The sequence below is a fragment of the Scyliorhinus canicula genome, chromosome 2, assembly GCF_902713615.1.
Source record: "Scyliorhinus canicula chromosome 2, sScyCan1.1, whole genome shotgun sequence".
In the NCBI taxonomy this organism is placed as follows: Eukaryota; Metazoa; Chordata; class Chondrichthyes; order Carcharhiniformes; family Scyliorhinidae; genus Scyliorhinus; species Scyliorhinus canicula.
The window spans coordinates 32,194,244-32,210,979 of record NC_052147.1 but is presented as its reverse complement, the minus strand read 5'-3'; the positions used below and the strand labels follow the sequence as shown (position 1 = coordinate 32,210,979).

The 16,736-nt window shown below is 47.8% G+C and overlaps 1 protein-coding gene across 5 annotated transcripts in view; it reads left to right on the top strand.

Moving 5' to 3' along the window:
- Window positions 1-16,736, top strand: part of syt16 (synaptotagmin XVI) — a 231,687-nt gene that overhangs the window by 200,132 nt on the left and 14,819 nt on the right. For 3 of the 5 annotated variants that reach the window (XM_038775393.1, XM_038775384.1, XM_038775364.1), the window contains 3 exons: window positions 7,407-7,610; window positions 8,070-8,320; window positions 12,287-12,730. In XM_038775393.1, coding sequence (XP_038631321.1) covers window positions 7,407-7,610; window positions 8,070-8,320; window positions 12,287-12,730 — 899 coding nt within the window. The remainder of the gene's footprint in view (window positions 1-7,406; window positions 7,611-8,069; window positions 8,321-12,286; window positions 12,731-16,736) is intronic. The other 2 variants (XM_038775403.1, XM_038775375.1) reach the window with 1 other exon arrangement.

The following is a 16,736-nucleotide window of genomic DNA, read 5'->3' as shown; positions in this document are numbered from 1 at the left end:
GGCTTGGATCTCATTATTGATACTGCAGCAGTGACTATAAGAACAACTGTTGAGAGGAATATTGCAGCCAGTATCATCAAACACAGAACTAATTGAATTAAATGAGACAAAGATTTGTAGCAGACAAGTGCTTAACAAAGTCACGGGGTCACCTTCTGTGCAATATTTTACTTCAACTGTGCCAGCATTTCCCTTGAAGCAATTGACCAGTTGACGTAATACAAACACGATCCGATTTTATCCACTTATATCATCAACAGAAATTTCCAGAAGATTATATGACCTGCCCACTTAACCAGAGATTCCCTGAGCCTCTTTTGTTTCGCCTGCAAAGAACCTCACAGGGCATTTTAAAACTAAAGCATCAAGTGCAATTTTTATTGAGGAGAGTAATTTGCTTATTAAATCAAGTTCACTTTAAAGTAACCCACATAAGACATTAAGTTGAGAATCCAGAGTATTTTACATAATTTAAAAAGCAAATTGCTAGATCAACTTGAACGCCACTGTGTTCCATGTGTCAGTCGATGAATAGTAAGATTTTAGAATAATCTATTTTACTAGAAATTATCTGCGTTCTCAGAGATGCATGCAAAAGCCTCTAAAGCAACTATTGTGCTTTGAAATGTTGCAATGACTGTCAGATAAACAATGAAATGGTGGACAGTGATTATCCCAATTCAGGTGTTACCATGGCAACCAGAAGGCAAGCCTTTAAAGTGGTGCCTTGTGTATCTGTCTCAGGTACCTTGATTGTAGACTTTAATGGTGTAAAAACAATTTTGTGTTCTTTAAAGAATAATAGTGAGGCAAGGAGTGGGCTTCAAGGCACTAAAATGCTTCCAGCAATGTGAAAGCTCTCCCAAATATCAAAGTTTAAGTAGTTTATATACATAAGGAGCCCTTTTATTGTCTTACGATATAACGAAAGTGTCCCTAAGACCAAGGGCGGAATTTTGAGCCTGCGTTAGCCGTGAACGAGAACAGCAACAAGGGTCCCAAATACGAACAGGAACGGAATTCTTGCTGGCGAGATGGCGTTCTCCGATTTTCCAGTTCCCTCGCCGGTGACGTAACGAGAATTCCGCCACGGAAGGTGGGGAACCTCATTTAAATGCTTTAGAATATGTTGAGCAAGCCCTCCTGCCGGATTGCTCTCCCCCACCTCACTGAATATTCATCGGTTGCGCCGGCGCAATTTATAAGAGCTGTGTAAAAACAAAAACCTGCCTACTTCACCTTGGAAGGTGATATTGGAGGGGAGCGCTCAGGTCACCATCACCCTCCAGGGTGTCAATTTCAGAGGGGACAGTGGAAAGGACGCAGGCAACCCAGATAAGTTCAACTCTCAACTGAAGGTTGAGACTGAAGGTGATGGGACTCCTCCAGTCGCCCTTGCAATCCGAGGAGGAATGCGGTCATCCCTTCCTGATGCTTGCAACTCTGCCTTTGTAGCTCCAGCAGCTCTGGAATGACTAGGCCCAGGGGCACATCATCGGTCTGGGGCTCAGCAGTGTCCTGGGTGCTGGCATCCCTCTGAGTGCTGGATCCCTGAGATGTCCTGAGAAGTCACAAAAATGTGCAGGTTAGGTGGATTGGCCATGATAAATTGCCCTTAGTGTCCAAAAATTGCCCTTAGTATTGGGTGGGGTTACGGGGTTATGGGGATAGGGTGGAGGTGTTCACCTTGGGTAGGGTGCTCTTTCCAAGAGCCGGTGCAGACTCGATGGGCCGAATGGCCTCCTTCTGCACTATAAATTCTATGAACTCGGTTGTGCTTCAGTGGTGGCTCAGTATTGGCATCTCACCAGTCTTAGTGGCCCTTCAAGGCTGGAAGCCTCTAGGTGCAAAGGGGTCTGTGGCTGGTATGCGGGCACCACTTTCCGTGTCCCTCTTGCTGGGCTTGTGGTGATATCATCACTGAGGGATTGCCCTACAAGAGTGGCAGCTGGAAAGTGGGTGGGAACAGATGAATCCATAGGGTCAGCATGGAGGGGGGGGGGGTCGAGACTGTGAAGTCCCTGGATGGGGTCTCATTAGATACCAGGCTGCATGGGCTGAGTAGGGGGTTCTGGCAAGGGGTATTTTCCAGCCTCAGGAGGCCTGGAGGCCCTCACACCAAGAGGAGGATGACTGCAGTCAGAATCGACCATCACACTCAGGCAGCACTTTGAAGCCAGAGTGTATGAGCTGTATGGAAGCTGTATGGAAGTTCAAGGCCACAGCTCCCTGTTCCTTCCTTGACGGAGTGAATTTTCTGTGCCAAGGTCTCCACTGTGGATCCCACCCTCGCAATGTTGGCTTCATTGCATCGAACTAACTACACCATCTCCTCGGACTGAAGGTGATGGGACTCCTCCAGTCGCCCTTGCAATCCGAGGAGGAATGCGGTCATCCCTTCCTGATGCTTGCGACTCTGCCTTTGTAGCTCCAGCAGCTCTGGAATGACTAGACCCAGGGGCACATCATCGGGCTCAGCATCCCTCTGAGTGCTGGGTCCCTGAGATGTCCTTTCCTCCACATGCTGTGGATTATCAGGTGTGAGGTGCTCACCAGTGAGTTACCCAAGAGCCTGTCTACTAGGGCTGGTTTAGCACAGTGGGCTAAACAGAACAAGGCCAGCAGCGCGGGTTCAATTCCCGTACCTGCCTCCCAGAACAGGTGCCGGAATGTGGCGGCTAGGGGCTTTTCACAGTAACTTAATTGAAGCCTACTTGTGACAATAAGCGATTATTATTATTATTACGACTACTACTACTTAAGAACACTGAGGTGCGAGTATCTGCACAGGTGGAGAGTGTGGGATAATGCTTCACTGCAGGTCTCCGAGATGTCTGCATCTGATTGTTCGGGTCCGTGGTGTCCAGGGGCCCCAAAGATGATCTGGGCTGGTCTGCTGATTGACCTGCAGTGGAAGGGAGACGGAATTAATGTGGGACACGGGAACATTGATAGGAACAAGGTCATTCATTTAAGGTTTGCACCATGGCTGGATGTGTTGAGGGTTCTCACTTGTCTCTTTTGCCCCGACGTCGCTCTCTGCACAGGAGTGGCCCTGCTCCTCACCAGCAAGCCCAAGGGCTCAGTCTTCAAATGGAGCTAGAGTCTTGAGCTCCAGCATCATTATGGCTGGCTGTGCCCGCTCTTGGGCAATGAGACACATGGGATGAGTGTAGGCGAGAGTCATGCCACATCAGATGGGGGATGAAGTGTGGAATACATGGGATAGGAGTGGGTATTTGAGGGGCACCGGTGCTACGTAGGGGATTGGGGGGTGGCGGAGCATGACGAGTGCTGTGACTCCGTGAGGTGGGTGGGAGTGAGATCACCGTGGAGGTATGAAGGGTGTGTTAAGGAGTGATGAGGGAGACAGGAGGAGGTGGGTTTACCATGGTTGTAAGAGGAAGGTCATTCATCTCCTTGCAACACTGCAGCCGCTGTTCTATTATGGAGTGAGCTAGCACTGACAATCGGGGCCTAGCCTCCCAAGCGGGGTTGGTCACAATGCTGGATGGACATCTGCGTGATCGTGGGTACAAGGTGTCCCACCTCTGCTCACCCCCATTGAGAGGTTTGGTGAAGGTTCCCTCTGTAAAATGTGGTGCAATCCTTCTGGCAGCCACCCCCACTGATTGGACTTGGAACTAGCACTGGGGAGGTATTTAAAAGGACTGCCCCATTCAGATTAAGGGCGGAATTTTAAAAAAATGGCAAAGTGTTTTTTTTAAATAAATTTAGAGTACACAATTCATTTTTTTCAGTAAGGGGCAATTTAGCGTGGCCAATCCACCTACCCTGCACATCTTTGGGTTGTGGAGGTGACACCCACGCAAACACGGGGAGAATGTGCAAACTCCAGACGGACAGTGACCCAGAGCCAGGATCAAACCTGGGACCTCAGCGCCATGAGACAGCAGGGCTAACCCACTGCGTCACCGTGCTGCCCTAAATTGTAAGGTTTTGACTGAAAACCAGTGTGTTTCTCCCCAGGAACACAACTAGACTTTCTGTCCAGATCTTCTGACGCTCCGTCAGGAAAGAATCGATGGGCGTGTTTAGCACCGTCATTCTGGCAGGGCGGGGCCTCATAGAGCTGCAAGCCAGCTACACAGATTGGGGCACCATCTTTAAAGGTCATTCCAATCTGCACTAAAAGTATACCCCCCCCCCCCCCCCTCCCCCCCCATCTCCCCACGGCCATGGAGAATGCCCACCACAAGATTCGGGACAACCCTTCAATCATGGATATATCGGGGGGCACTCATTTCTCTTCCCACAACCCATGAGTTCTCCAGCACTTACTCTTCTCCCCTCCCCTCCAAACATAAGGGGAACCCCCCACCTCCCCCAATGTAGAAGGGTTTCCCCACTAGCGCCCCATGCGCCTCAGTGTCCCCTGGCACTTCCCCTTAACAGTGCTGTGGGACACTGCCTAGCTTCGACCCTCAATCCCATGGCAGTGCCAGGGTGCCAGGCCAGCAGTGCCACAGTGCTACGGCAACATTAGCAGTGCCAGGGTGTCACCCCACCCAGAGACCTACCACCTGGGGGCCTCCGATCTCCTGGGAGACCACCCCGAAGTGCCATTCCGCCTGGTCCCCGTCTGTGAGGACCAGTGCTAAACGGCACCCGGCTTGGGGGGGGGGAGGGTCTCCAAGGCGAAGGATTTCCATCCCAACACCTCAGGTAGATCCGGCGAGAGCATATTAAAGTGAGACTAGCTGCAAATTTATCAAATAAGGATTGCGACGTCTCACAAGATCCCTTTTTCGATCTTGTGAGGCGTAACGAGCCGCGAAAATCTCATGAGAGGCCTCTTGCGAGATTTACCGGCCATGCTGCGCCCTGAGTCGGGTGCAGCGTTAGATCGCGCTCTCAAATTCGTGGAAATCGGGTTTGTGCCCAGAAACTTGATTATGTCGCCAGCGGGGAAGATCTCAAACTGAGATCTCATTGCCGCTAATCCCATTGTGGCCCTCTTGCGAGAGTTTGTGACCGTAACGGAATTTATGTCCACGGCGAACGGTCCCTGAGAATCGTGCCCCACCAAGTTTTTCTGAGGCAACAGTATCGGAGGCAAGCGATTCATGTGGGAAAGAAACATTTGCGAAGGAGGCTAAATATACGGTGAGCTTTCCCGGCACGGGCACTGGCGGGAGTCTCTCCTGTTTCTCACCAGAAAAAAAAAGGGAAAATCCTGCCCTAAGTAGCAGTACTCAGAAAGGTGCGTGACAGGGAGCTGGTTGTTTGAAGTACGCTACGGGGAAGGATACAATGACGTATTGCAATTTACCTGTAAATATAAGGCCAACTGTTTGGTTTGGGAGGGGGGGTCAAAGTTTGGGAGGGGGTCAAAGTATCATTGTGTGCAAAACAAAATAACTAAAACAAAATAAACAAAGGATTATGAAGCTGGAACTCACTCATTGATATTAAGGACCACCGCAAATGATTATTTTTCAAATAAATTATTTCAAATGTGAAGTCAAATCGAAACAGCCTTAAGTTTAATGTCAATAATGTCAATGCGGGGACAATAGCTAATGAAGGAACTGCAGTGTAATCAGGATGATTTGGAGGCCCTGGGCTTGCTGGCGGGTGCGGTTTTATTAAGGTAAAAGGATAGTTATGGGATTTTACTGAATGACAGTAGAGGACATGAACTCATTGAGAACCCATTGCAGAGGAGGCATCTCCGGATACTGGGTGGACAAGTCACTTAATACATCAATCCAAATTCCCAAATCGTGAAGTGAACATAATATTGGGCTGTGTATTAGAGATCAGGACACAGGTATGGGAAAAGGTAATTCTGCATGTGCCATGGCTGTGGTTATACCACACCACGTGGAGTACTGCATCCAGTCTTATTCTTCCCCAATTCTATGGGGGCAATTCTCCGAGCCCCGCGCCACGATGCACCGAGGTGCGGAGAATCGGCGCCATTTGCACCGGCGTGTTTGATGTGGCGTGGGCCGCTGGAATTGGTGGGGCTGCCAATTCTCCGGCCCGAATGGGCCGAGCGGCCGCGCGGATACGACCGCCGTTCACCCCTGGTCGCGGACAAGAGGAACTCTGCGCGAAGGGCCGGGGAGCGGCCTGTGAGGCGTGGAAAAGCGATCCTTCACCGGCGCGAACACTTGGGCTCCATTTTGGAGAATCCTCCTCTACATCTTTAACAGATGGGTGACACAGTGGTTAGCACTGTTGCCTCACGGCACCAGGGATCATGGTTCAATTCCAGCCTTAGGTGACTGTGTGGAGTTTGCCCTTTCTCCCTGTGTCTGCTTGGGTTTCCTCCGGGTGCTCCGGTTTCCTCCCACAGGACAAAGATCTGCAGGTTAGGTGGATTGGCAGTGATAAAAATTGCCCCTTAGTGTCCAGGGATGTACAGGTAAGGCAGGGTTACAGGGGTAAGATGGGGCAGTGGGCCTAGGTAGGGTGAGCATCAGTGCTGTCTCAATGGGCCAAATGGCCTCCTTCTGCACTGTACAGATTCTATGGTTCCATGCTGTGGCCACATATGGAAGACAACTGCATAGGCAGCTTTGCAGTGTTTCAGAAAGGAAGAAGATATTTCCTAATGTCTCTCGCAGCATATGGATATTTAAATTTGGAAATGATGTTGAAATATCTTTGTCGCAGAAAGATGAAAATTAAATGAGTATTTGGAAAACCAGCACTCTTCTCCTCCAGTAAGGGCCATTTCAAGTCACGCGCAAAATCGGGCGGAATGGCTGATATGCCCCTTCTATTGCTGCCAGTGTGAGGCTCGAACCTCTTGGAGGGTCAAGCTTGCTGACCCATCACTCCAACAGGTGTATAAGGCCATAATCAAAATATTGGGCTGTATATTAGAGGATCTGAAATAGAAATATATCACGGTAATTTTACACAATCTTAAGGTGACAATGGGGGGAGAAATTCATTTGCACAGAGTTGCTTCTAGGGGCTCTGTGCTTGAGTCATGGAGTTCTACGTCTTGTGGCTCATACAGCACTTTACAGTGAGCATAATGAAGAAAGTACTATCTGCCCCCAAAGAATCAATGTAAGTCTGTGTTATGCTTCTGAAGCAGCGTTATGGGACTGTTCTTCCCTAATGAGTCTTTTAATATTAAATTGCTTTATAAAAAACTGAAACAGCTTTCTGCAGAGATGTTAGTGAGTTTCATTAATCGCCAAACAGCAAAGCTGATTCCTTTTCAGTCTGATACTTGTACTGTTTAACAACTGTAAGAACAATATGGATTTTCATGATAAACATTCCACGTGCCCCCACACATAACCAGTCTGATACTGCAGGCCTGTTGATCTGTGTTGCTATTGAATAACTGTTCTCTACAGGGAAAAAGACCTTTCATCAGAAAAATGCCCACGGTCTATATATTCTGTTTCTCTCCCCAGTGAACAGTTATGGGGATGATGAGGAGTTGACTACATCCACAGACAGCGATGAGGAAGTGATTAAACAGTTTGAATTCTCTGTGTCGAGGTCCCAGAGTTTCCGCTCTACAGTGTCAGAGAAGGCGGGTTTAGAGCGTAGGCAGAAATTTAATCGTTTAACTTCGAATCACGAAGAGCTCAGCACAGAAGCCTCTGAAGTAGAAGGTACCATGCATGGCTTGCAGGATTGCTAGATGATGAACCCTGTGCTGGTTTCCTTTGCAGCTTGCAACCTTGAATGTGTTTTCCTTTTTTTTCCATATTCCTCCTGCCCCAGCAATGAGCCTCTCTCTAACTTAAGAGATGTAATGCAGAAGGGCAAAAAAAAAAAGGCTGGACTGCATGAAATCCTTACTTCTATTAATAATATTAAATCGCAATTCTGTCATGCTTGCATGAGGTAGCCCCACATTGGTTTTTATATTGATTTTTGGTTCAAATCAGAACCAGTGCAATTGAGAAACACTTCATGTAAATTGTTTAAGCGACGTCTTTATTATCTTGCTTCATGTTTTTGTGAGCTGCCAGCAATTAAAAGGTAATGCAACTGATTCCTGACCCTGTCATTGTGTCTCTTTGCCTGTCATGTTGCTTTTAAAAAGTCTTTCACGTTTGCCTGTTTAGATATAGATAAACAACAGCAGCTTAGCATCCAGGATAATTGTTCTTATCAAGAAGATCAGTTATCTGTGGGTTCAGGCACTGAGGGCGGAGAAGGTCATCAAAAGGCCTCAGGTGAAGCAGCTGGAGCTCTGGACAAGAATCATGGGAGTCAGCAAACCGAAGAGGGAGGTCCCGAGCAAGAGACCAACTTCGATAATCAGGCCTATGAAGGAAATGACCAAACAGATAGCTCTTCAGCCTGGAGTCCTGAGGTAACACCTTTAAGAGTTGAACTCTTTTCAGAGATGTGTGTCAAGTCCTATTTTCACTCAACTTTTCTCTTATTTAGGCAAGAACATCTGAGCACAGATTCAATGTGATTGATTTGGATTTAGTGAATACCACCTTTCTCTAGCCCATCTTAATTTAATTGCTCCTTGGGGCAGCACGGTAGCATAGTGTTTAGCATAATTACTTCACAGCTCCAGGGTCCCAGGTTCGGTTCCCGGCTGGATCACTGTCTGTGTGGAGTCTGCACGTTCTTCCTGTGTCTGCGTGGGTTTCCTCCGGGTGTTCCAGTTTCCTCCCACAGTCCAAAGATGTGCGGGTTAGGTGGATTGGCCATGATAAATTGCCCTCAGTTTCCTAAAAAAAGGTTAAGGGGGGGGATTGTTGGGTTACGGGTATAGGGTAGATACGTGGGCTTGAGTAGGGTGATCTTTGCTCGGCACTACATCGTGGGCCGAGGGGCCTGTTCTGTGCTGTACTGTTCTCTCTCTCTCTTCTCCTTAACTTGCTTGTTTCTCTTCACCCTGTGCACTGACGGCGAATAGTTGGGCCTGGTGTTTGTGCATGAAATCATCACGGCAATTTAAACAAGAGAGAAAATTAAATTTGATAATGACCCACACTGGTGCTATTTTTGGATTTTGAAACTGTGCTAGAATTTAAATTGTAAACAGATCCATAACTTTTTTTTTGGACTCGTTTGTAGCTGTGTACGAGAAAGAAAATTGCTCCCTTAGTGTCCAGGGATGTGCAGCTTAGGTGGGGTTACCGGGTTACAGGGATAGGGCAGGGGAGTGAGTCTAGGAAGGGTCGGTGCAGACTCGATGGGCCGAATGGCCTTCTTCCGCACTGTAGGAATTCTGTGCTTCTAAACTTTCTTCTGTTTCCACCCCACACTGGAAAAAATGTTGCTAAGCCTGTGCATAATATCTGGATGTTGTAGGTAGTATCTTGCAAATGTGGCCCTCCAGATGGGGTAAATTGTATTGATTGCAGTGATGCTGAATCACTTCTTAATAGGAAGAGTCGGATCAGTGTGGGATTAGGTATGAATAATTATCTTTCCAAGGCATCGAACATCGAATAGTTTTCTTAGTAGTCCTCCTCTCCTGCTGCCCTAAATACAGGCATACCTTTTGTCCCTCTCTCCCTCTCGTTCCGCTCAAATTATTAACTCACTGTCATAGAATCATACCATACAGAAGGAAACCATTCAGCCCATCGTGCCAATGCTCTTTAAAATATATCTCCAGACAGTGCCGCTGTGCTGGCAACTGTAAGTCTTAAGTCTAACCCCCTGATGTAGACGTGCCATAAAGGGGCAACTCTGCCACCCTGGGTTACTCTTTGTGGAGTGCTGCCACCTCAGTGTAGCCAGATTGAGTGTTGGTTGCCACCCACAGCAGGCTGCCCCCAGCTCAGTGACAGGCCACTGGTTCGTTCCCCACGTGGAAGACGGGGCCCGGTTAGGTGGCGGCCACCGCAGACTCTCTAAATCCCTACACAACCCGGAAATGTTGGGAGCCCTTTGTTCAAAAACGACAAACTATATGGGTGGGATACTGTGACCCCCTGCCGTGTGTGGGGGGGGGGGGGGGGGGGGGGGGGGGGATTCTCCAGCAGCGGTTTTTCGGCGGTGCAGAAATCGCATCGCGCCAGTCGGGGGCCTTTGGCAGTGCACCCCCCCCCCCCCCCAGCGATCCGACGCTCTGCGATGGGCCGACTGGCCGCCCATTCTCGGCCAGTCTCGCCGCCATAATTCAAAGAAGGTCCTTACCAGCAGGACCTGGCTCTGCGGGCGGCCTGTGGAGTCCTCGGGTGGGGGGGGGGATCTGACCCCTGGGTTTGCCCCCACGGTGGCCTGGCCTGCGATCGGGGCCCACCGGTCCGTGGGCGGGCCTGTGCCGTGGGGGCACTCTTTCCCTCCGCGCCGGCCACTGTAAACGTCCGCCATGGCCGGCACGGGGAAGAACACCCCTGTGCATGCGCTGGGATCACGCCAGCACACGCTGGCGCTCCTGCATATGCGCCAACTTGCGCCAGCCGGTGGAGGCTCTTCGGCGCCGGTTGGTGTGGCGCCATCCCCGCCGGCGACGGCCTAGCCCCTGAAAGTGCGCAGGATTCCGCACCGTCTGCGCGGCCCGATGCCGGAGTGGTTCACGCCACTCCGCGGCGCCAGTATGGCCCACCCCGCCAGTTAGGGGCGAATCCCGGCCTATATATTTTTTAACTAAATTATATTACAACCCGGCTCCACGTTTTTCGCTTCAAAGAAAAGGGGGTGGGAATGAATCTGTGTGAGAACTGGTGAACAAAGTAATGCTTAATCTAACAGCTCCACAACATGTAGGGAAGCTATGTAACCTTATACACTGGATTAGCTGTTCTTAGTTTCATGTGCTATTTGATCACCATTTTTTTTCTTGTCAGTCTGTCTTCACATTTTTAGTGCCCTGATTGGGTAACCAGATACCATTCTGATGCATGGCTCCAAGGCTCTTGATCTAATTACTTCTGTAAACCTATTTATAGAGACAGATCCTTGATCTTTGTATTGGAAGCAATAGTAAAAAAAAGCACAAAGAATGAATTCTTCATCTTTTAATATCAAATGAAGCCTTGATCCTGTGCCAAGATGCTGAACAATAGCAACATGGAGCATGCTGGAAAAGTACCATTCTGTGATTGCGGTGTTAAGTGCGGTAAATTGGGGGAGGAGGGTGAAGTGAGTGTTGAGCAGAGCTTTGGAACAGTGTGTTAATGCTGTGTTGCCTCACCTTCTCTTGGCTTTTGAATCAAAGCCAGAAGAATATGAAATGAAGGCTTCCTCTCGTTGACTGCTGCAGGGGGGGGGGGGGGGGGGGGTCACAAGAACAATGTGTTCCAGCACTTTAATTTGAGTTTTACATTCAGTTCAAGGTTCTCCTGAATGTATTATTAATGTAAGTTGTTTTCCAACACTTCCCTAGTTCATTACTTCCTGAGTGACAGTTATGTATTTTGACCCCCATCCCCCCCTCCTATTTTATTAGAAATGCTCCAACCAGTTCTACACTGTTTGACAATGGAAGTCGAGTTCCGGACCATTAACTTGGTCAGAATTCTTTCAATCGTTGCCTTTTGCCCCCACCCCACCACCACCTGACCCCCTTGTTTCCATAGAACCCCTACAGTGCAGAAGGAGACCATTCAGCCCATCGAGTCTGCACCGACATTCCGAAGGAGCACCCTACCCATGCCCACTCCCTTACCCCATCCTCGTCACCCCAGTTAACCTTGGGACACTAAGGGGAAATTTAGCACGGCCAATTCAGCCAACCTGCAGATCTTTGGACTGTGGGAGAAAACCGGAGCACCCGGAGGAAACCCACTCAGACACGGGGAGAATGTACAAACTCCACACAGTCACCCGAGGCCGGAATTGGACCCTGGTCCCTGGCGCAGTGAAGCAGCAGTGCTAACCACTGCGCCGCTCCACTAGTGCTGCCTTTTGCTGGGGTGCTGTTCCACTGGCCCCCTTTCATCCTGCCCATGTAGCCATCCTTCATGTGAAAGCTTAGGCAGTTAGCAAACTGCCAAACCATCTATATATACTCTCCCATTTTTCAGCTCCGGCCCACTGTGCACTGACCTTTTGTTTGTTTTTTCCTCCTTGCCGAGGAAGACTCCCACTGTCACACTGACCAAATTGGTTCAGCAGCACTAATGACGGAAGAACCCTTGAATCTTCCTCAGGACCTCCTGCTTAGGTGCACCTCCTCAGGGAATTGCATGTTCCATATTTTAGTGCTTCTAAGCAAAGGAGCAAAAATGATGAGGATTCTGTCAAGCCATAAATAGTGGACTATTATAAAAACGTCTAAAAATAATAAGCGCTGAAGCAATTTTGCAGCACCGCTGTTTTCAAACTGAAATGTACATTAACCCAAAGACTTTTCCCTCACCTTTAGGAGGCAGACGGAAAGCCGGCAGTTCCTCAGCCACAGGACCCACCTGAGCCAATTTCAAAATGTGGAGACCTCTACCTCACATTCAATTACAAACCCTCCAGTCATAAACTGGCAGTTACGGTCGTTGCCGCAAAGGACATCCCAGATAAGGACCGCAGTGGAGCTAATTCATGGCAGGTACATACAGTCCTCCTTCCAGGCAAGAAGCAACGGTCAAAAACTAATATTCAGAGAGGGCCTATGCCGGTCTTCAATGAGACCTTTCGGTTCAACAAGTTGGAGCCGGCGGAGCTGCATAACTATGCTCTCCGATTCCGCCTGTATGCAGTGAGGAAGATGAACCGAGTGAGAATGATGGGGGAGAAGTTGTTTTACCTCAGGAACCTGAACCAAGAGGGAGAAATGGAAGTGTCCCTACTCCTGGAGCCAAGGAGTAATCTCACTGTAAGTACAATATTGATAAATAAATGGAAAGATCCTTATTGCTGAAACGTCAATGGTGCAGCATCAGATCATACAGCACAGAAGTGGGTCATCTTGGGCATTGTGTCCACACTGCACTTGGTCCAGGTAGCTCTACTGCTCCTTTTTTCCATGATGCTCCCAAGTTCTTCCTGTCCAAGTGTGCATCCAATTTCCCAAAGTTACTGCTGAATGTGCTTCCAGCAGTCCATCACTGATCATAATGACTTACTGCGACTAAAGAAATACTCTGCATCTCCCCCCTTGTTTATGTTGCCAATGATAGTTGTGGCAAAGCTGCTCCACCAAATCTGCCAACATTTAGAACCCTTCCTTTTGTCCAAAATAGTTGTCCTTCTGCTGGCGCAATTTTCCCGGTGCTTCACTTGGTGTATTTGGCCTGGGTGGCAAAACTGGTAGGTGAGAAATGAGGGGCCGATTAACCATTCAACTGTATTCTACAAGGGTCATTGCTTCTGGAGAGAATGAGGAGAGGGTCTGCGCATGGGCACGTACACATAGCCCGTTGCTTCAGGATGTTGGCATATTTAACATTTAAGAAAATATATTTTCCCCCATTAAAATATTTCAGAGAGATTACTTGCCCAGTGCTGAAGAAAGTGCCCTTAAATTGCAATCTAGGCACCAAATATAAATGTATTCATTTTTATTAAAAAAAAATTTTTTTTTTTTAAAGTACCCAATTATTTTTTTTTCCAATTCAGGGGCAATTTAGCGTGACCAATCCATCTAACAAGCACATCTTTTTTGGGTTGTGGGGGCGAAACCCATGCAAACACGGGAAGAATGTGCAAACTCCACACGGACAGTGACCCAGGGCCGGGATTCGAACCCAGGTCCTCAGTGGTGTAGGCAGCAATGCTGACCACTGTGCCCATAAATGTATTAATTTAATAGCTGCAAAATTGCTGATTGGGTGCGATTGACATTTTTATATAGTTAATACTGAAAAGTTGAGTTAATTATTAGTAAAATTATGGTGGAGGTATTTTCACATTCCAACTCCGGTCGTGTGCTTCGTTGCAAATTGTTCTTTTTTTAAACATCTCTCACGATGATCTGAGTTAAAACTTTCATGATTGCCTTTAACACGTACCAGTTACACTTTCCCTGTGATACCAATAGGTGGCACCCTAGTTTTCAATGTGAACCTCTTGACCTCACCATATGGGATCATCTATTTTCCCCCAGGAGCCAACATCCCCACAGAAAGTTTTCAGAAAGAGATTTTCATCCACCGTCTATTTCCGAGCAACTGAAATTTCTAATGTCCAAAATAATTTTTTTTTTAAATGAGAAAATGCACATATCACAATGACCAGATTGAAATCACTTCTGGGTTTTCTAAAATGTTTTCATTGAAAGGCCTCCAATTCTCTTTAAAAACTCAAGCTTTTTTTTTGATTTTTTTTGAGCTGAATGTAGATGGTGTTGGTAATCTGCACAGCTACGTTAACAGAACACATTCTAATTATTCCACAATACTGCTAAGATATTATCCTTTCACATTTACCAGCTTCTGCTCAATTGATTTGAAAGGAGAGCTGGAGGTCAAATTTCAAATGCCATTTTTTCCCCAGATGGAGTTCTCATTGAATTATTTTTAAAGTAAGGGTTTTGTGAAAATGTGTGAAAGTGAGAAAAATTTACAGACTGTGCTGATTACATAACGATTGCAGTTCTGTGTTCCATAAACGCCAGAGAGTTCTTTAGACTCTGGAATGGTTCCTACAGATTGGACGGTAGCTAATATAACTCCGCTATTCAAAAAGGGAGGGAGAGAGAGGACAGGGAACTATAGACCAGTGAGCCTGACGTCGGTAGTACGGATGTTGCTGGAGTCCATTATCAAGGATTTCATAGCACAGCAGGGGGGCCTCACGGTAGCATGGTGGTTAGCATCAATGCTTCACAGCTCCAGGGTCCCAGGTTCGATTCCCGGCTGGGTCACTGTCTGTGTGGAGTCTGCACGTCCTCCCCGTGTGTGCGTGGGTTTCCTCCGGGTGCTCCGGTTTCCTCCCACAGTCCAAAGATGTGCGGGTTAGGTGGATTGGCCATGCTAAATTGCCCGTAGTGTAAGGTTAATGGGGGGATTGTTGGGTTACGGGTATGTGGGTTTAAGTAGGGTGATCATTGCTCGGCACAGCATCGAGGGCCAAAGGGCCTGTTCTGTGCTGTACTGTTCTATGTCTATGTTAAAACAGTGGTATAATCAGACAAAGTCAGCATGCATTTCTGAAAGGGAAATCATGCTTGACAAATCTACCAGAATTCTTTGAAGGTTTAACTGGTAGAGTTGACCAGGAATAACTGGTGGATGTTGTGTCTTTCAGAAGCCTTCCGACAAGGTCTTACACATACATTACTGTGTAAAGTTAAAGTGCATGGGATTGCAGGTAGTGCCTTGAGATAGATTGAAAGCTGGTTAGCAGACAGGAACAAAACGTTGGAATAAATGGGCCTTTTTCTGATTGACAGGCTGTGACTAATGGGGTACCGCAGAGATCAGTGCTAGGACTCCCAACTGTTCACATTATATATTAATGATTTGGACAAGGGAACTAAATGTATTATCTCCATTTGGAGTATTGTGTGCAGTTTTGGTGTCCTTATCTAAGGAGGGATGTTCTTGCTATGGAGGGAGTGCAGTGAAGGTTTACCAGGCTGATTCCTGGGATGGTGGTACTGTCATATGAGGAGACACCAAGTCAATTAGGATTGTATTCATTGGAGTTTAGAAGTGTGAGAGGGGATCTCATAGAAACTTACAAAATTCTAACAAGATAACACAGGGTAGATTCTGAAAGAATGTTCCCAATGGTGGGTGAGTCCAGAACTAGGGTCATAGTTTGAGGAGAAGGGATAAACCTTTTAGGGACTGAGATGAGGAGAAGTGTCTTCACCCAGAGAGTGGTGAATCTGTGGAATTCACTTCCACAGAAAGTAGTTGAGGCCATAACATTGTGTAATTTCAAGAAATAATTAGATACAGCTCTTGGGGCTCAAGGAATTTGAGGGGGAAGACAGGATCAGGGTATTGAAGTTGATGATCAGCCATGATCCTAATGAATAGTGGAGCAGGTTCAAAGGGCCGAATGGCCTCCGCTTTCTTCTATTTTCTATGCATGAAGGCATTTTAAGATGAGGAAGGGCGGGATTCTCCGATCTCCCAGCCATGTGTTTCTTGATGGCATGCCGTTCGCTTGTGGCGGGATTCTATCTTCCTGCCGCTTTTCAATGGGATTTCTCATTGAAGCCATCCTATACCACTGGGAAACCCATGGGCAGGAGTCCATTGCCAGCGGGCAACGGCAATCCCAACGGCCGGAGAATTCGGCCAAGATATCCAAGATAATTTGGATCAATTTTACAACTATTTCTATTTTGAAGAAAATGGAAACCATCCACTTATCAAACCTGTTTTGTTGATAGAGAATGTGTTTTGTCGGCAGACACTTGCATGGGAGAAAAAGTGTCTAATCTCATCTTAATTTGAGTTATTTAAAAAAAAAGATGGATTTGAAAACCAACAAGATCCCTGAGGGAATTTACTGGGGGCGGGGGAGGAGGAGATGTGTTGAGAGTGAAGGAGGGGGGCAGAGAACGAGAAGGGAACTCACAGGAACTGTAATTCCTATTTTAGAAAGATAGAGGGCGGGTTTCTCCGGTCAGCAACGCCAAAATGGGAGAAGGAGCTGCTCCGCCCCCTCAAACACAGTGTACGCCGTCGGGACTACCTCAGGATGTTACCTGAAGCCCTCCCCGATGGGCCAAGTTCCTAATAGTGTGGAATACATCCTTTATTTTCTCGTGGACCCGGCGTGGCAGCTGCGGACTGAGTCCAGCGGCGCCATAGTCGGGGTGTGGGGGGGGAATCATTCCCCTGGCAGGAGCGCCTTCGTTGGGGGGGGGGGGGGGGTCCGAGGGTGGTGAGGCTGGTTACAGGGGGGCAGTTTTTGGCAGGATG